A 21,331-nucleotide genomic window follows, 5' to 3' on the forward strand; every position below is an offset into this window, starting at 1 on the left:
GTTGATGATAAATCATGTGAGTATCATGGTAAAGTTTGTTTCAAAGGCTTTCAAACAAAAAAATAATATATGGATCAAATATATTGATGTACAGTAAGAGGTCAAGCAGCCTGCTTTGGCCCATCTCGCCTTCAACATCTACTTCTTTCATGAACCGGCTGCTTCCTCTATTCACTGACATGCTTTCAAGCAGTAACATGCTTTGACCTCTTCCCTATAACAGAATATGCAAGACCACACAGTATGGATTCTGCAACATATTTCACATGCTGTATTAGACTTAAGAGACAGATCATACTAATCAGAAAGAACTGGGAATATTAACATCACATACAGTACTTAAAAAAATCAAAACCACTACGATGCTCAAACAACACAGCATCCTTATTTAAAAAAAAGCCACACGATTTTATTGGAGAATGCTTGCTTAGGAATTGGAAGATACACTGGGTTCCTGATCTTTGATATATACTGTATTTTTTTCTTTTTGTTTGTTTTTTTGTTTTTCATAAGGTTGTGCTGTTTGTTTCAGGTATACAGTACTATAAATAAGTAAAGAAAATATATTTTGAAAATATCATTTCGAAGATTTTTATGCATTCACATTTTTTTTTTCACAGAAAAATCACAGGAGGCACTAAGATGACAACAATAAAAATACTCTACTCAATACATCAAGTTTACGGGTTGAAAATATTTACCTGCCACAGGTCTGTCCCAGGATACAGAGCATGCCCCAATAAAGTGGTCATCGTTTTAGGATCTTGAAACCAACTGAGGACCTAATCTCTTTCTTGTTAAATGACATTGAGTATACACTTCAAACTACAGTACAATAACTTCATAGCAGTTACATTGAACTTAACACTATAACGACAATGTTCTCAGAACAATCAATACTCTGTTAGATGGCATTTTGGATAAACCAGGTTATGTGTATAATAATATATGTATTTATTATATTTTGAATTTATAAATTGAATAGTAACTAATGTATATTTACCAGCTTTAGAACACCAGGCCCTAACTCTAAAATACAAATCCTACACTCATATGTACTTTTTGTTTAATCAGGCAGCAGATTGCCATGACAATCTCCAGCAGTAATTACACCTGCAAGCTGAGCTGTCTTAAATGAGATTATAATGGGAGATGCTAAAGATGAAACTTCCAGGGTGCTGAATCATTATGGAACTAACAACTAATCCCTGTCTTGATTCATTAAATAAGGTGTCAAACTTTTCTCAATCCCTGAAAAAGGTTTGGAGCTTCTCAAAAAAGTATTCATGCGGTTTATGGTCAGCTAATAGAATTTTGTTGTTTTGCAAATATTTATACAAACATTACCAAAGACAATAAACAACAAGTGTATACATATTAAACAACCCAGACTTGGAAGAGGGAACCTTTGTCAAAGGAGTGCTAACCAACACTTTGTCATCTCTTATTAGCTGTATTTACATTGTCACTGGTCTGCCTTTTTTGCACTGAGAGTCTTTAAGTTGCGTTTTTTATGTTAACTCAGGATATGCACATATTTCACTGTAGATAAATTGCAATCATGTATGTCACATGATCTGATTGCAGCGAGACCTTTATATTGAGTTTATTCCACAACATGTGAATCAATTAAGAACCCAGGAAGCATTAGCATCTAGCGTTGTTTAGCATCTGCATAGTCCAAATTAAAATACAAAATACGACCAAAGAACCAAAATATCTTCAACAGAAGAAAAAAGGGAGACAGTGATAATCCGCTAATTAGAGGAAAGAATTTGATTTTTTTTTAGAGCCCAAGTGAGTTGTGACAGTAAGCTACCCCATTAAACATAATGTAAAATGAATGAACCTGCGTCGGAAATCAAAGTTATGTATGTCTTCACAGCACACCAGGAAAGACAGAATAAGATCAGGGATTTATCTTATTGGAAAATCATAAATACGACTTATTTGCTATTCCACATCAGTAGCATTTGAATGTGTATTTTCTACAGGGAGTTGGTACTTGCAAAGCTCCAGATGTATCTCTCGTACCACTTTGATTGACACAATCACCTAATTGCACTTCCGAAGAAACCACATAATGAAATCACGCCGTACCGTAATTACATTCTACATCAATGACTTTATCACTTAATTGAATTCTGAGGCAGCGTAACTACATCCTGACTCAGGTAATTATAACCCCGAGTCTGTGCATTCAAGCACACACAGTAACTACTGGTACGCAGCTACACACTTGGGCAATGATATCAGGATGAAGGTATAGCATTAGACAAGGTTAGAATAACTCAGTTGTCTACCAATGGCTCACATAAAAAGCTGGGTTTGAAACCCGGGAGATATCTTTTTATTTCAGGTATTGTGGTTGGAGTCTATTGTGAGGGAATTTGAAAAATGAAAAACAAGCCTTATCAAACTTTACCTCATGGAATTCACTTGATTTTAATACAAACAATCAACAAACGACTGTAGCCTTGTCAGGAACGCAATGAAATACTTTCTGTACGTTCCTGACAGACAGTTTAGTTTCGTATTAGATTTCAAAAATAATGGGCTACGAGCCAGCTCCACACTCCAGATTCAGAACATTGACTCTGCTGTGTGACGCTGGCTATGCAGCTCAATACTCTCTTTTGTTGATACTGTATATTAAATAACTAAAACTCAGAATTAACCCTGAATGGAGCTCTGGCAGGTGATTATTTTCAACACATGGACGCCTATTGGTTGTCTTGGGCAAGGATGTCAAAGAAGGCCTGCAGCAGTCTATCATCCCTGTGCCTGTAGGGCTTGTTGTTGTAAAACGCGTCGCTGTAATCGTTGTACAGGTTGTCCTCGGAGTCCTGCTGCTGGGAATACTTGTTTAGTTTGTCAAGCGCTTGGTAGAAGTTGTGATATGGGATGCGGAACTGCTCGTTGTTGTGGCTCTCGCTTTGGGCAGTCTGTTTGTTGAAGGCGCTCTGCAGCAGCCTCATCAGGGCTTCCGAGGGTGCCCTCTCCTCCACCTTGGCATCGGCGGTTGTGTCCTCCCGGTGTTTCTCATTCAAGGTCTCACTGTCTTCTGTGGCATCCTCCTGAAGCCAAACAGAACAGCCGTGGTTAGAGCCAGGCATGACACATGAGAAAATAAGGAGCTGATTTGATCAGACTGTGTCTCAACATGCACTTTGCCAAGATAAGCCACAGCTGGATTTTTGTAGAGCATTTTACAGGACAGGAATCAAAATTCACCTATAAGTGGTTATCCTGGGATCACCAGGTGGTTGATGCAATCCAGGGAGTTAACCTGGCATGGAAAAAAACAACAGCTGTGGCTTATCCTGGTGAGGTATATATTGATCTAATCAATATGTGTGATGTCATCAAAGTAATGATAGAGCAAGAAAGGAAAAGTCTTTAAAGCCATGTCAAACATTCCTTTTGTTGTCCTGTAAAACATACCTCTGAGTCACCCATTTTCTCCACTCCTCTCCTGTCATTCTGCACAGCGTTGTAAGGGGTGTAAACCCGTGGCTTCTGCATGTGATCCGGCATCGTGGACGTCCCGTGTAAGATCAGCTTCCAGTTCACAATCCTGCCCTCATTCTCCATTCTTCCTGACTGGGAAAGAAGGAAAAGGAATTGAATTGTACGCCTCTGCAGCTCTGCATTATACTCGCTATCTGAAGCAAGGGTATTCATTTAAAAAGCGCCTGCTCTCACTTACCACATCGGTTATGCTTAATGTCCAGGTGCCTGTAGGATCCTCCCCCCAGGTGTGCACTGACATGAAGTCCCAGTTCTTGAAGCCGTTGGAAGAGGTGTCCCTCTCCCTCTCTGCCAGCAGAACTGTGCTTGTACCTGGCAGAAGGAAAACAGATGCTTATGAGAGGGAGGCATAGGCTTAAAGCCCATTGCATGACTACCGTCTTTACACTCAAACACTGAAAACCCCTTTAACCTCTGCCTCCCCCACCTACTTAAGCTCAAAGCCAGCTAAAGGCAGATTATAGAAGATGTTGACCTCAATTTTGGAGAAACAGAACTGAAGCTTAATGAAGTGTTCAATAATAAATCATTCCAATAACCCATTTACCCCTGGAATTGTCTATTAAAGACACCCCCAGAGTGCTCCCTGCACTGGTTTTGACAATGCACACTGGTCTAATAAAAACTCCTGCAACTAACACATGGTGTCATTCATCTAAATGCATTAGATTTGGAAGATTATTATACTTAGGGGGGACGGGACGGGACGGGACAGTATGTCAAACTTGTTAGAGGCCAATGGCTTAACCAGCAAACTTACACCCTGTCCACACTACATAACTAGATCTCGAGAACCGTACTCAAAAACGTTTCAATTAATCCAGCTCAAAGCGTCCACACTAAAGTACCATTTCGTGTTTAGTCGGGCTCAATGCATACAAATAGTCCAGTTACAGTTCCTAGCAGTGCAATGGACTGTGGGACTTAATATGACATTATCCCAGCATGTCTGTTTACAACCTTGCAAATATGGAGGCCGTGCCCACGGAAGACATAGGGCTTCTTGGCATGAACGTTATGGTTTTGTTTCTTAAAAACACAAGGCACATTTTATCATAATGTGTATGTTTTGTTTTGAACTCTGAAATTCTCCTTGACCGATTTCATTGCTCCAGATATCAATGTGCCTTGAATTCAGCATCTGATCATGTCGCTCCATGAGTCACCATTTTACAACAAGCCTCAGAAATTGTATACGGTACAGCAGTATTGACAGTCGTTCTCAACTCCTTCAGCCGCCTGTTCTGAGGACTGTGTTTGTAAAGTCCATGTGCCAATACATATCAGAAAGCATTTTGGGATATTGGAGGATGCAGAAAAAATGTAGTTTGGTATTGCAGCGTCCACACTTCTGACAAACCATACTACCTGATGTGATCTAATTTAGAACCGGACTCGAGACTGCCACCTGAGGTGATCTCGAGTCTGGTTCTAATACGGTTTAAAGGCATAGTGTGGACACAGCCTTAAACAAGGTTATTGAATGTATTGCCTAGCAACCATGACCATGGCAACAGAGCTATGCCCATTACCTGAAGGGGATGTCAGAGTAATGTGAAGGTCTCCTCTCCGTGTGTATTCAATGCTGGACTCCAGCTGAACATGCTCCAGGGATTTAATGACATTTTCTTGGCCAGCACAAGCTTTCGTGGGGATTTCGATGATGATTTCGCCAGCAGCTTTCAAAGCCCTGCAAAACAAATAAATAAATATATTATGACAAAAGACGCTTCAAGCATTTGGGTTAATCTCTTCCTGTGAATTACCAGATTTCCTCAGGATTCAAGTTAGAAGCCATGTTGTGGTAATTCAAAAAGGTTTAAGATGCATTTTAGCCATGAAGTATGTCACATATTACAAATGAGCATTGTGTCAAGAGGTAGTGCATCGAGACACACACACACACACACACACACAAAAGATCTCTTAGTAGCACCTGTTGCAAGAGTCAATCAGTCAACAAATACCTTTTCTATACTACTTTCAATTAACACCCATTAACTTCATTGACAATCACATTCTTATAAGTACAGTAAAACTCTGATTATCTGAACCCCGCTTATCCAAGCACCTCTGTTATCTGAACAGCCCCTTGTTAACCTGTCCTGTTGTGTGCTGTGCTCTTCTAAAGGAGCCCTCCATTCCTGGTATTCACAGAACAGTACAGGACTGCAGGTTATACATTTAAAGGGGTGATTGGGAAAGCCATGTACAGCATTGCATAATTGGTTGCAATTATTTCTAATAATATAAGTTTTACAGTAGTATATAGAGGACCTGTGTGCAGTTCATACTGACTGAGAGCCTGTATTGGACGTCAGCTGCTTCAGTGGCTAGTTAATGAATAATGTTAACAGTTTCTGGTGTCAAGTTATGGCCAGGGCTGTATTTTTTTCCCGGTAAAAAATTGCTTATTTCACGACACTTTGCGGTCTAAAAATAGATATTTCACGATTAAACATATTATTTATTAAAACAGAAAAAAATGGCCTGTCAGATTAAAAATCTAATATTTCTCTTTACACTTGTTATACAGCATATGTTCTCAAATACTGACTTGAACAACAGTAAATGCTAAATTCCAGAATATGTTGTTTTTATGTTCACCTTTTTATGACATTCTGTTTTCAACAATTTATAAAACAAAAAAATAAATAAAAATAAAAATGAAAAAAAAAGTCACCCGCCACGTGAAATGTCCTCTTCTTGTCCTGGACAGAGTGATCTTTAGCAGAAATACTTCCACTCTTTAATGCAGCTGGTGTCTTTTTTTGTTGAAGACATTTTAAAAAATCATGCAGCTCTATGCAATGCCAGGCTCCTAAATGTGACAGGTAGCGTGTAATCCTGTAATCCACGATAACCATGTAAAATATAGAACCTCAGTTATGGCTATGCAAAATGTGTGCTGGCTGTCTAGGGCCAGGTCTTAGTCCACATGAACACAGGAAACTGTCACCCAAGTCAAACTGTCTATGTTCAAAAGTGCGCAATTCCACATCCTAGCTGTACCAAAACAGAACAGAATTATGTAATAACAACAACCCATTTAGAATGGAAAAACATGGACAGGAATAGTACACCACATAACGAACAGAACATAAAAAAATATTTGTTATATTTATTCTGTAGGGAAGCTTTTTCCTCAAAAACAATTTCTTGTTCAACTTTTTCTCAATAAACCGCTTCTTGTTTTAAAGGAGTGTGTTTGGGGTTAATCCATAAGAACTATTAAACAGATGGCTGGAAATTAAATCTATTTTTGTGTATTGAATTAGTAAACAAACCAGTGGGTCTCCTGGAACTAAATCAATGCAAACAAATGTAGTGACATTAATGATCACACTTTAATTATTTAATCATTCATTTTTGACCTACCAAGCGCTCTGGGCAACAGCGGTTGGTAAATATTGTGCCAGTTAGTTAGTGATGTGAGTGAGGCTCTTAATTAGGAGGTTGGGCTTGCAGTATACATTAACTACAAGGGTGGCATCCATCTGCAAACAAAACTACTATTGCAATAAGCTTCATTTTCTATATAACATTTACTTTGTATAATCTGTGTGTGTGTGTGTGTTTTACATGTTGGAATAATCTTTATTTTCTATATAACATTTACTTTGTATAACTTGTGTGTATCTGTTTGAAAGCACATTGTTAATCCTCTGCTTTGTAGATCCAGTTTGGGGTGGTCCTGTGTGCTGAGAATGTGTTTACATTTGGGGGGAGGGAGTTAGGTATGTGTAACTTGCAGAGAAGCCAGACAGGCTGTGGAAAAGAAGAGGCATGTCAGCCCCTGAAGGTAACCACACCCAAACAGCATCCACAACCAAACAGCATCCACACCCAAACAGCATCCACACCCAAACAGCATCCACACCCAAACAGTATCCACACCCAAACAGCATCCACACCCAAACAGCATCCACACCCAAACAGCATCCACACCCAAACACCATCCACACCCAAACAGCATCCACACCCAAACAGCATCCACACCCAAACACCATCCACACCCAAACAGCATCCACACCCAAACAGCATCCACACCCAAACAGCATCCACACCCAAACAGCATCCATACCCAAACAGCATCCACACCCAAACAGCATCCACACCCAAACAGCATCCACACCCAAACAGCATCCACACCCAAACACCATCCACACCCAAACAGCATCCATACCCAAACACCATCCTCACCCAAACAGCATCCACACCCAAACAGCATCCACACCCAAACAGCATCCACACCCAAACAGCATCCATACCCAAACAGCATCCACACCCAAACAGCATCCACACCCAAACAGCATCCACACCCAAACAGCATCCACACCCAAACAGTATCCACACCCAAACACCATCCACACCCAAATAGCATCCACACCCAAACACCATCCATACCCAAACAGCATCCACACCCAAACAGCATTCTCACCCAGCAGCAGCATAGGGACTCCTGGCTTGTATAGATCCTATAGGAGTAGAGGTGAGTTCATTGCGTTTCCTTGCAACTAAAAGCATCATTTTAATTTGGCAGGGGGTTCATCCAGACATGGGAAATATTACTTTCATTCTATATTAGGCTATCAATTTATAAACTAATATGTTTATAAGTTGTTGCAATTATATACATTATATACAATTAATATTAATAAATGATGAAAAAGGCCATGAAGCTTACACCAAGTGAAGGTCTATTTCCTTTTGGTATAGTGATATATTGCTATTTAATCTTAATAATGTTATGATTGTAATCTAATGTGTCCTGGTAGAATGTAATTTGATGAATGTTGAATTACTGTTTACAATACTTTTAGTAGTGCTGCATATCAATTTGAATAAAAACATACATATATCAAAATGCAATAATTATTACAGAGAATAAGAACGAATGATCATATTAATAAAAATCCAACACTACCAGCTGCAGACCAGAAAGTGATCAGCCTGTCTGTGTCAGGATACCCTGCTTCAATGAGAACATTCACTTTTTTTTACCTGATAACATTTGTCCTCGCGTGTTATTATTTAGTTCCCAAAGGAAAAGACAAGTAACACTAGCACAAAGCGGCCTGTTCCTATACATATCAGTCCTGACCTGAAGGAGCATCCTTCCAATCCAGTCCTAGGTCAAAGAATGCTAAAGATGCTGAATTATGCCATGGTTTTAATGAAGTGACCTGTCTGCTGAGGTGTAATGTATTCCACATGACCTGAGCTGGTTTAGAACCTGTAAAAGTGAAAGGCCAAGTTTCAAATAACTGACTACGCCAATTGGCCGCTTCTTATTCCTCTTATATAAGTGCGAGCAGCTGGGTCTCCACAGAGAGAAGGGTCTGCTAAATACTGTACTATTATTTCGAGCTTTTAAATCTTTCTCCCCCTGTCTCTGTGGAGGAGGGATTTTATCTGAGAAGAGCACATTTCTCTTCTCAGATTTATATGACAATCCCAACATCCATTTCCATGGCTACAGAGACTAGGAGAGTAAATAGAACCTACGTTGTTTGTTTATATTTTTGAATCATGCAATCTACAGTAATGTTGAAAGGAAAGGTAGTAATCAAGATAAGAGTGATAACAGATTTGAAGAGCTGATACTGTTTATTACATTAACTATGATATACAATCAACTGTATGTAATCTTTGACTTTGCAAAAATATCATGGCCAGAGATTGTCTACCCCTGTGTAATAGATGTCTCTCACACACTACCCTCCAACATGTACCAGGTCCCAGGTTGATAGTGTATATGCAATATGTTTATACAGACACTTTGTGCTAAGCATGGACAGTCAACAAATCAATCAACCTACAAAACTATAAACTAAGAGGGACTTACCTGGGTTCAAAGGTCTCGTCTTTGACAATGCACTGCTTCTTCTCTGGCACGTGCTTCCAGACTTTGGGATCAGCCAGGTCGACCAGCGCTTTAGCGTTGAGAAGGCCGAACCCAAACCTGCTATTGACCATTAGCCCCGCCCCGTTCTTCTTCCAGCCTTGATTGCTGGCCAGAGGGTCATACTCCGATGTCCAGACCACCAAGTGCTGCAGATCCCTCCAGGTGAGGCTGGGGCTGTCAGGCAAACACAGAGACCACACATGAGTGGGTCTGCTGGGTCAGGCAAGGAAGCACCTTCACTGCTTGCCTTGAACAATGCAGTCTAACAGTAGGCATGTTATGCCCATAAACTATAGGAAATATTACTGACTGGAGTTACTACATAATGTATTTGTGTATTTGGTCATGTAGTCTAAGATAAGGGCTAATTGGGGTCTGTAAGGGGCAGCAGTGTGGAGTAGTGGTTAGGGCTCTGGACTCTTGACCGGAGGGTTGTGGGTTCAATCCCCAGTAGGGGACACTGCTGTTGTACCCTTGAGCAAGGTACTTTACCTAAATTGCTCCAGTAATAACCCAACTGTATAAATGGGTAATTGTATGTAAAAATAATGTGAGATCTGTAAAATGTGAAATAATGTATAATGTGATATGTTGTAACAATTGTAAGTCGCCCTGGATAAGGGCGTCTGCTAAGAAATAAATAATAATAATAATAAATGTAAGACCTGACAATGAAGTTTTAGATAGCCTTGAAAGTTACGAGAGCCTTACTTTTGTTCGAGGGCGAGGGCGAAAATCCCTGCAGCCAATGGCGCTGAGGCAGAGGTTCCAGTGTGGGTCTCCGTGCATTCGTTGTGAAGGTCTGCACTGGTCTGGAAATACAAAACAGCAGAGTATGTATTTAGAAGAATTGCAAACTGTGGACTCAATATAGCAATTTAAGGACCACAGCAAACCAACGAGAGAATCAACATTGTTTTTTATTTTTTGCAACTCTAGTAAATCTTCGCTACACACAATAATAATGGTCTCATATGGCAAGCTCTTACTGTGTAGACCAGGCTTGAGCAAAGGTTCCTGACGGTGCCACAATCGCGCTGATCCCCAGAATGCACAAAGAAATCCAGCAAGGATTAAACCAAGCACACCTGACCGGGGAAAGTGTGTTTTGCTTTCTTTCTACTACAATCGCTAACGAAAGCCTTTTTCCAATTTAAACATTACAAAAAATTAATAAATAATAATAATTCCAGCCAACTACCCATCTCCTTTGTTTCAATAGCTTTTATTTTTGTTTACGACTGTAAGTCGCCCTGGATAAGGGTGTCTGCTAAGAAATAAATAATAATAATAATAATAATAATAATAATAATAATAATAATAATAATAATGACTGTGGAATTGACTGAGGAGTGAATTTCAAACAGAGGCACAGACTCACAATCCTCTGGTCAGTGTAGTCTCCGCTGCTGTAGGCTGTAGCCAGCGTTGAGGAGCACTTCTCTGCGTACCAGGGAGACAGGCCCTGCTGTGAAGCACTGCTGATGGAGATGGTGTAGAGGCTGTCTGTGTAGCCGTCACAGTCACAGTTGTCCCCCTGACGACCCCCGTTCCCAGACGCCCACACAAAGATGGAGCCTTTTCCACCACGGCCCTACAGAATAATAAACCCAGAAAGATTTATTTACAAAAGTACACACAACCCCTTAGAACTCACTTACCTGCAAAGTAATCCTCAGTTAGGTATGTTTCCTTTTTATTGCAAAATATGTTTTATGCACAGTATGTACAGTATATTGCTCAAGCGTTAACTCTGAATCTCAGACAAGGGGGTCTACAAGAAAATAGGAACGTAAGAAATGTTGGGGATGAGAAAAGGCGTTTCAGAACCCCCTGGATCGTCTCCCCATAGCTCATCCCTTCCTTGCACACCATTCGCCCCAACTTAGTGAATATACTTTTATAGTTTAACCTCACTTTAAATCACAGGGGAACTACAGAATACTTTAAATGGAACCACAGACCATTTTCATAGAGAAATATCATGCTCTATCATGCACTAGAGGACAATGTAATAACCAGTGTACTTATGCAACCCTGTGTTTCTGCTGAACATCTGGCTGGATCCATGTGCAGTGAGAGAGAACACAACCACATGAACTCCATCTACACCCAGAACTCTGAAGAGCCCTCATCCCAAAAGGTATTTAATTTCAAGGCATTAAGAAAATACAGATGACACAGATAAAGAGTTGCAATCCAGTAATCATCGAATCCAGTTCCCCACTAACCTTCTGAATGCCGTATTCAAAGGCCTTCTGTGCGAGCCGTCCAGGCCCCTCCACAGTTTTGCCGTCGTCGTTGGGCCCCCAGCTGGCACTGTAGATGTCCACATGATCCGGGTGGAACCCAATGGAGCTGGCCTCAATGGCGTCTGTCACTATCCCGTCCAGCATCCTAATCCCTGATTGAAACACCATGAACTTGGTGAGGGACTCACAAATAAGCCACAAGTCATTTATGTAATGTATGCATTCAACATTTTGAAACGTCTGTGTGGGACACTGGATGAAGGGACAAAAGGCATGTAACCATGATATTTGTGCTCATTTTAAGTGTTTTCAGTCTGTCACCCTGCAGCAGTCTATCCCCTTGCATGCCTGCCCCTCCGGCGTGTTAATTCAAATTCTTAACAGACATTCCTTGCTTGGCAATTCGTCATTAGGGGCTCTTCAGTATAGGAAGAAGAATCAATTCTCAATCTTGGCTACAGAAGACCTTACAACAAACCATTTTAACTTGTTTTCATGGAATCCAGCAAAATAAAATAATGACTTATTTTACATTGAAACCATTTAGTGACAACATTGCATTCTGAAATGAAAAGATACTGTAACATTTCAAAAAATAGCCCTGGTTATAGATGGTAACAACAGTATCATAATAGACACCCAGGATAATGTAGGCAAGCTATGATTTTCATTTGTTACGTAACTCTTTCTGCACTACTTTACAAGGGCTAGGATTACATTTTCTGCTAGCCTTAGTTGTGTTGAAAACAAGTTACATATCCCAGAAAAAGAAAAAAAAACATTTGCTCTTAAAGTAATTTAACAGGAAAAGGAAAAAAATGAAACGGGTGTAATTACAGAAAGTCTGGATATGCAGAGATTGCCTGGCCTTAAATTAAATAAGACACGCCTTATCATTACAGCCCAGTGGAAAATATGGCCCATTATCACTAATATTATTAATGTACTGTGGACCTTTCATGGTGTTTTCTTTATTGCTGGGTGATTAAACACTGCCTTTGATCTTTGCTGAAGCTGTACTCAGTATACGGTGGCTGGGAGCTTACAGCAGGTGTTCAGCTCATTGGACCTAATGATCCAGGAACAGAATTGAGCCACTTTCCAGTCAGACAGCTTTCTCCAAATGGCTCCACTGCTCTGACTTTCCCCATTAAAATAAGCAGCTTGCCTGCCAGGAAACGCCAATACCCCAACAGCAAGAGTAAACACAGCACGCTTTGTGAGCACGGAAAAGGCTGTCTTATTCATTCATTATTGCACTAGAGTACAGCATAGGTCTAGAGATAACTGTTAACCACATTAAGATACTACTTAGTAAAACTGCTCAGACCATTTGCTGGAAATGCTTCTAACTTTCACTTTCCATACTGGCTTGAATAAAGTGTCTCTCTAGCTCTCTCTAAGCTGACACACACTGTAGTGTTAGTGAACGTGCACTGTATGCACATAGGGTCAGGGTTAGTCTCACACCCAAACATCAATGTGACGATCTCAGATGATCCTACCTCTGTGCCGATATAGTTTCGGTCATTGTCTCTGGTACTACCCTGGCTAAACTCCAGTTGATATAACGTTCCTTCCTCTGTACCACACTTTTTTGTTTTTTACAAGCACAAGCCTGGAAAATAGAAGACTATTTATTATATCTTTCTAGTTTTTACCACACAAATAGCTACATTTCCTAATAAAAACCTGTGCATGCACAGTAGCTCTAAAGATGTAAGCACTAGGGGTTCCCAACATAAAGGTCTTGAGCACATATAATGTTTTTCATATCATGGAATACATTTGCTTCAAATATCAGAGTGCTTGCTGGGTTCATAAATCTGAACTTCTGCCTCCCTTCATGTCAAACACTCAATCATAAAATCTGAATAACAAATAAGTTTATCTGGTTTTAATCCGATTTTTGACAACCAGGACTAAGCAGGGGTAAACCACCATGGCAATGAAATGGGAAAAAAAGGTAAATTAGAAAAAGGCCCACTTTACCTCCTACTTTTGAGTTGTAAGCCACCCCTACTCCACACTTATTGTTATCCGCCTGCATCGCGATCTCTCCTGCACACCGGGTGCCGTGCCTGAAACCAACCAGAACAAAACCCTGTCAGGACTTGTTCAACATTCATACTGTCAGGGCAATTGCTATCCATGACAATTTACCTTAGAAGGACATACCACTGATTCCCAATTCTGGCCCTGAATTCCTGTCCAGATATTATTTTTAACCAGGTCCTACATCAGTTAATTAAACTGGCTAAGGTTTAATTCAATAATTTAGGACTTGATTGGAATGGATCTTGAGGGATATAGTTGAGAACCACTGCTACACATAGATCTTTACACTTTTTTGCAACTGAAATTACAGTTGCACACCTCATTGTGGTCATTTCTCAAACTCACTTCAGAAATGCAGCTTTCACAAGGGTGACATTAGTTAGTAAGTCTGGTAAATGACGATCTAAGAAGAAACAACAACAGAGAATGACAGGGAACACGCACAGCAGAATATTAAATAAGAGGTCAAGTACCTTCAAATATCACATTTTATTAGAATTACAGTCAAGTTTTGTTGCTCCTCCAATATTGAATCAGAATGCACCTGGCATTATCTGAGCCTGTAGAATCCAGTTGCTGGTACCTTTTGAGGAATTCCTGATTCCAAAGAAATTATGCCGTGACCTTTTAATTCTGCAGAGTTGAAAGGTGGCTGCCCCATGTGATTAATAGTCTCTCACAACCAGCCCTAGCCTCTCCATTCATTAGGCTGAAACACCAAGCCTTTACAAAACCTATACTAGTATCATCATTGTGAAATCTACTGGACAGCTGTCACTGAATAACAGACAAAAGTTGGTTTCAAATTCTGTTCAAATGACGAGTTAATGGATCAAAATGCTGATCAGTGTGGACCACTGATTAATTGTGGGGTTAATGGAACCTGTACTGGGGAGACTTCACTGATTTCCATGGATGTCATTTCCTTAGCATTGTCTGAGTACATTTGCTCCCTTTGATGTAGTTTTGTTTATGGGAGATCTACAAGTGAAGTGTAGCCCTACTCAGTCACAAAAGCACTTCTTGATACTTCAAAGGGATGGGGCTCACAGATGTGTTTTTGGAGACTGGCAGAGCACGATGACATGACAAGAGGATATGTGTTCTGCTGAAATCATGAAAAGAGGTGCACGGATGTTGCATAACAACAATAGGATGAATCAGCCAATGACGCTAGATAGTTCAGAAGGTATGTTGAGCTATTTTTGAATAAGATATAATTAGATAGTGCAGTGCACAACAACCAGACCGAGAGTGACATTTCAGACCCTTCCACATGCCTTTTCATTATTATTATTAATTTCTTAGCAGGTGCTCTTATCCAGGGCGACTTACAATTGTTACAAGATATCACATTATTTTTACATACAATTACCCATTTATACAGTTGGGTTTTTACTGGAGCAATCTAGGTAAAGCACCTTGCTCAAGGGTACAGCAGCAGTGTCCCCACCAGGGATTGAACCCACAACCCTCCGGTCAAGAGCCAGAGCCCTAACCACTACTCCACACTGCTGGCCTTTTCAGAGTGCGGCAAAAGCCTTCAGAGGATTTCATTAAGATGTTTTAAAGGCCACATTGTCACACTGACCGCGCAAAGGAATCCTAATGGGGTACTCCTACCCTGAAGACTGGTCATAGTGAGGCTGTCAGACACATTTAGCATCGACTTGTCACAGTGGCAGAGCCTGCATTACATTCTGTATTACTTTCTCCAATCAAACCCTACAGCTAAAGCAGCAGCTAGGACCTGGATGGGTTCAAGCATCTCTTTTTGACATGGTTTCTACAAGCACCAGCACATACACAGCAGTGTGCTGACCACTCAGACTGACTCAAACCTGTCCTTGCTGGGGCTAAAATGGCCGCAGACGTATCTTTATTAAATAATAAAACAAGACAATCAAAACAAAACACACAAAGGAAATGGGCACAGTGGCCAAAACAAAATAAACACTAACAAATAATCTTTTCTATAAAACGAGTACCTTGGTTCACTTACTGTAGCATTCGCTCTTTCTCTCTACTCCTCTACACTCTCCTCCCTCAATGAGCCTGGAGTGGGTCTTTTATTCTGTGGCTGGAGCCTTAATTACCCTTAAACAATTACCTTTTTAAGGCTCCAGCCACATTACCACGAGCTTCTCGGGACGGGGATTTAACCCCATCCACGCCAACTGCATTTTATAAGACAGGCTTTTTCGCCAGTCTCAAATAATAAACAATAACGTTGGACGGCTTTCAATTGTCCATACGCAAACACAATAATTATAATACAATACAAATAATACAAATGAAAATACATCCATATAATAAATAAATATCCACAAGGGGTGGGCACCCTGTCACAGGGTTCGGTTGTACATTTGGGCAATGCCCTCAAACTGAATAATCAGCAATTATGAACTGAAACAGACACCTAGGAATTACTGTATCCTTTTGCGTTGATACCCACAACCTCCTCACAATGTAAAAACTACTATAGCATTTATTGCACCACATTTACTATGAAAAATTCCTCCTTCCTGGATCTCTAATATAGCCTCCCACACACAGCAGTAACTGAATAATGTAATCTCTGATGGATTATATCCCAGACTTCCTATTACAAAGGAGAGAGAGAGAACAGACTCTCTGAATGTAGTGACTAAAAGCATTGCCCTGGCCGGTCATGCATTCTTCTTAGCTGCCGCTACTTTGGAAAAACAATGTGGCTCTGTGACAGCAGCTGCAGTAGATTGCATGTTTTTCTGTGGTGAAAGTGGATTACAGGGCTGCAGTACAGTGGTGTTGAGAGGAAATTATACTTGCTTATGCAGTGTAGTTGAAATAGCCACTGGAAGAAGACAGTAGGAGCACAGCCAAGCAGCCTGATTCTGAAAACAAGGCCCGAAGACGGCCCGGAAGGGTTTCATTTTGTCAAGGTTGTTGGCGCTTTGTACTGTATTGCAGAAAATGTTTCAAAGTTCATAGCAAATAAATGGAAAGTGAATGGAAAGAAAATACATTCCCAACACTCGTACATAGAGATAAAGCCTGTGCTGTATTTATGACTTCTGCATTACACCTAGACAGAGTGCAGTTCCTGTTAGATTAGCAGACTCCATGATATTTGCACTGGGTCACGTGTGCGACAGGCTGCTGTGCCTGCTGAAGACAGTGTTTGAAATCACGGCTGAAGTCTCACGTTGTACATTGGTCATTATTATAGGGCTGCTGCTACCTGACAACACTTTGCTGTCAGTACATGTGGAAAAATGGATAGTATGATTACTACAATCAGCACACTGATTGTGCTTTCAGACATGGTAAAGATACCAGGACAACAACTGGTTATACTGACAGGTATTACAGTGAGCAATGCTGCGTGAAGAAGCTGCATTCCTCATGCAACGGGTTCTCCACTGGGGGAGTCGTATTAAAGGTATTGCAAAGACAGAAAGCAGCAGCAAAGAAAACAAAACTAAATAAATAGAACTATCGGCAACTGAGTATTGGATTCATAGAGAATGACATTATATGCAAGTCTTGCTTTTAAACTGATTACCAGCCAACCATCTGGCATTGCGTTTCAAGTGTAATGGGCAGCGCGGTGTGATTCACTGCTGTTACGGAGTCGGTCCTGTCCCTTGGCGGTGAGATGAGATGAGGTTAAGATTGTGGTTAAGATGCTCGATTGTGCAACCAGCCTCCGCCCTGTTAAACATGCACTAAAGAAAATCCCCCAAAATACATTAGAGCCACTTTGGGTTATGTTTTAACTGCAGGGTGAGTTAATAGATGATGACTCTGTATTCCCATAATCCCAACGCCTGAATCAGCAAATGTGGTCAGTATGTTTTGTGTTTATGTATTCTCTCACCAGGAGTCATAAAAGGCAGCTTGAAGACATACATTACACCTTTCAGTTTGTTATTGAAGCGGTGAGGAGAAGTCTGACTTACTTGTTTTCATTGGTTGGGTCGTATCGTGGAAAGGGGTCTGGATCGTTGTCATTGAAATCGAAGCTTGCTTCTGGATCCTATGAAAATGGGAGGCGATAATGTAAAGAAGCAAGAGATACCTGTAATTGTGTAAGCGTTTACTTGACTTGGACTCTATGTACCATTCATAACACCTTCATGAAAGCTGCAAACTGTGAAACCCGATGTAACATTCATATAAATCTTCATAACATTTTCGACAAATATCTGGTCATAAAATCTTTCATTACAGTATTTCATAGATTTCAATACAGTAATCCATCGAGTATCCAACTGCGGTGGGACCAGAGTAAGGGCGGATATGTACAAAGTCGGATAAATTAATCCTGTTTTAAATACAATTACACGGCTGTAACAATGACTATATTCACACAATTATTGTTTGGAGATTCTATTTTTATTAGGGAGCTCTGGCGAACAGGATTTATTTACATATTTACATATCAAGTCAACAAACTGAACACACAGAGAATTGTGAGGGTCTGGAACCAACTCCCCAGTAATGTTGTTGAAGCTGACACCCTGGGATCCTTCAAGAAGCTGCTTGAAGAGATTCTGGGATCAATAAGCTACTAACAACCAAACGAGCAAGATGGGCCGAATGGCCTCCTCTCGTTTGTAAACTTTCTTATGTTCTTATGTTCTAACAGCTCACGTGACAATACAACACAGTGTATGAAAACTTTAGTAGGATCTGAACTAATCTTCTCTATTCAATAATAAACTAAAGTTGCTGAAGAGCTTGATCATGGCTGATAAACGGTTAGGGTGGATACGTGACGGGCGGATACACGACGGATTACTGTACTTAGAGAAAGTGTCAGAAATGCACCTGAAAAGCAGAATTTCATGTGGTTACAGCACATAGATTCAACATAGGGTCCAATTCAAATAAAGCAGCACTGATGATTCTATATAACAATCAATAATACATCTCTTTGGATGGAAGGCAAACACTGAACAGCGTCAACTGAGAAAGGGTTACATCAACCCCGACAGGAAATGTATTTTGCCTTTTATTTTATTCATGAGAACACAGTTAGACATATAGAAACAAAGCAAGGCAATGTCAGTGTGAGACAAACAATAATGACACTAATCTTCTGCCAATGACATATCTCCCTTGGGTTCCCATTTTTAAATGCATCTAGAGAGCCACTCATCCAGTTATTATGAAACCTGACAAGGACATTCTTTAGCACAACTTATTCGAGTATCAGAATCTGAGGATATATTCAGATGCCCTGTCTGTCTCTCTGTCTATATGACGTAATTTCATTTTTACATGTGAATGTTGTGGCTGTAAGTCATGGTGATCTTCTTTCCCATGTCAGTGATGGCACTGATTGAGTTTTTTACAGATGTGGCGAGTGATGACTATCATGTTTGTTTTATTGATCCTTGAATCTATACAGAGTGGAATGAGGTCTGCAAAAGAGAAGGTTTGTTATATTAAGGATGGATGCATTAGATCTGCCGCTGTTCAAATAAAATAGGGCCCTTATTAGTGTCGCCGATAGCACGGCTTCTGAAGATAATGCCCAGCACAAACTCTTACGTAGTTCCTGAAGATGTCAGTGTGGTTCCATTCCAGCCCATCGTCCAGCACAGTTATGACGACGCCTTTGCCTGTGATTCCCTTCTTCCACACTGGGATAACATGGAGGTCCAGTTTGGGCAGTGAGGGTGAGGTCCTTGTGTCTTGCTTCAATAAATCAAGAAAAGAGGAAGACACTTAATACATATTGGCTGGATAGCAAGCTTTCTATGATAATGGAGCAGATGTGACGAATGAACTGCAAACAACACAACAGGTTACCAGGGGCTGTTCAGATAACTAAGGTGTTTGTAAAATCAAGGTTCAGATAATTAAGGTTTTACTGTATACCCATTGTAGTAAATTGGTCAAAGCCTGACAGTTTTTTTTTAGCAATTTGAGAAAATGGCTAGTTTAGCAGATATTATTATTATTATTATTATTATTATTATTATTATTATTATTATTATTATTATTATTATTATTATTATTTATTTCTTAGCAGACACCCTTATCCAGGGTGACTCACAGTTGTTACAAAATATCACAGTACAAAATATCACAATACAAAATATCACGTTATAGATAAGAGCAGTTATAAAGTACAGTATGGAACAGAAAGTATGTTTTAATCTATAGTTAACAGCTGAATTTACACTATGTAGATTGAGCTCTGCTTCTGCTTAACAGCGTGGTGTAATTTGGAACAATGCGGTTTCTCTGGCAATTCTGTCATTCTGTGGTTGGATTTGAATGAGACCTGGTTAAAAAAAAAATATTCATGCAGCATCAGCAGCACAGAATATGAAAAGGCGATTCAATGCTAGATCTCTCAAACAACCTTTATCCAGCTGGGGCTTTTTAACCTGTGATGGAGATTTTTGAGCATGAGGCAATTAAATGAGCTCCCTGATAATTGAAAGCAGTGGGAGGAATTTTCAGAGGACCCGGGTGAATCACGACTGAGAAGAAAAACAATAGAAATATATCTGCAGAGAAGCACTGCAGCCTATGACTCACCGCAGCCCAGTACTATCAATCTGCTCCTTGTGTTTCCCACGCAAACCTTAACCTGCCATACAACGGGAAAGGTGTCAGATACGTGCAACAGAAAGATATGTCTCCTGGTTATCCATAGAGAGCAAGTATACTACTGGCATCTTAATATTAATATATAGAGAGGCTAGCAGAGGGCATAAATCGATAACAGTGCCATGCTTGTTTAGTTTACCAAGTGTGGCAAGAAGGCTAACAAGCATGGACCTACAAGCTTTGCTTTCCTTTAGGGCACAACTCTGGTCCTGAAGATCCGTTCCAGTAGAGGTCTTTATTCCAAGCAGGTCCTACATTAGTTCATTAGACCTTCTAAGGGTCAACTAACTAATGAAGTACCTGTTGGAATGCAAATGCAGACTGGAATGGATCTTCAGGGTAGGAGTTGTGCACCACTGCTTTCTGAGGAATTAGAGAGCGGGTGGTTTTTAGAAGAGTGCAGGAGGGTATCAGCACAGACCCAGGAAGGACCACACAGTAAAAGCTGCTAGTGAGTACAACTTATCTGTTGCTAATTTCACATGGGTCCAAATCTGTCACCAGAAATAAATACGATGCTTTCCAACCCTCTGGTCTATACCCACCCCACACCCCTCCCAGGGATGAAACATCTCTATGTGAAACACAGTAAGGTTCACCTTTTGGATGAGCAATGCAATGCCGCTTCTCTAGATTTCTCCATGACAACCCTTGAAGAACTGGAGTACATTTGATTAAATTCCACTCGCTCAAACTACTTGAGCACCCTCACTCAGCACCACCTCGTTACAAATCCTGCTGCAGATATATTATCTTTCATTTTTAATACTGAAGAGGCTTTTCTATAAATAAAGCATGAATAAATTATACAACCTGACTAAAGCGGGAAAGGAAGGTGGGGTAGTGAAGAGAAGAGGAAATAACAACATGCCAGCATCCAGATACATTCAACTGTGCCATCCTGGCGACAGTTTATAAAGGATTTCTGTAATATTGCCTTTTCTCTAAGTGTATGTGTGTGTTTAACAGC

General features: G+C 40.3%; 1 protein-coding gene across 2 annotated transcripts in view; it reads right to left on the reverse strand.

Moving 5' to 3' along the window:
* Positions 1-244: 244 nt before the first annotated feature.
* Positions 245-21,331, reverse strand: part of LOC117973454 (neuroendocrine convertase 1-like) — a 32,248-nt gene continuing 11,161 nt past the window's right edge. For both annotated transcript variants that reach the window (XM_058988959.1, XM_058988901.1), the window contains exons 4-14: positions 19,291-19,437; positions 17,694-17,770; positions 13,684-13,772; positions 11,671-11,843; positions 10,821-11,033; positions 10,151-10,251; positions 9,380-9,613; positions 5,064-5,221; positions 3,710-3,843; positions 3,445-3,603; positions 245-3,077 (exon numbers count right to left, since the gene is read on the reverse strand). In XM_058988959.1, coding sequence (XP_058844942.1) covers positions 2,724-3,077; positions 3,445-3,603; positions 3,710-3,843; positions 5,064-5,221; positions 9,380-9,613; positions 10,151-10,251; positions 10,821-11,033; positions 11,671-11,843; positions 13,684-13,772; positions 17,694-17,770; positions 19,291-19,437 — 1,839 coding nt within the window. In that variant the 3' untranslated portion in view covers positions 245-2,723. The remainder of the gene's footprint in view (positions 3,078-3,444; positions 3,604-3,709; positions 3,844-5,063; positions 5,222-9,379; positions 9,614-10,150; positions 10,252-10,820; positions 11,034-11,670; positions 11,844-13,683; positions 13,773-17,693; positions 17,771-19,290; positions 19,438-21,331) is intronic.

This window comes from Acipenser ruthenus, chromosome 1 (genome assembly GCF_902713425.1).
Source record: "Acipenser ruthenus chromosome 1, fAciRut3.2 maternal haplotype, whole genome shotgun sequence".
Classification (NCBI taxonomy): domain Eukaryota; kingdom Metazoa; phylum Chordata; class Actinopteri; order Acipenseriformes; family Acipenseridae; genus Acipenser; species Acipenser ruthenus.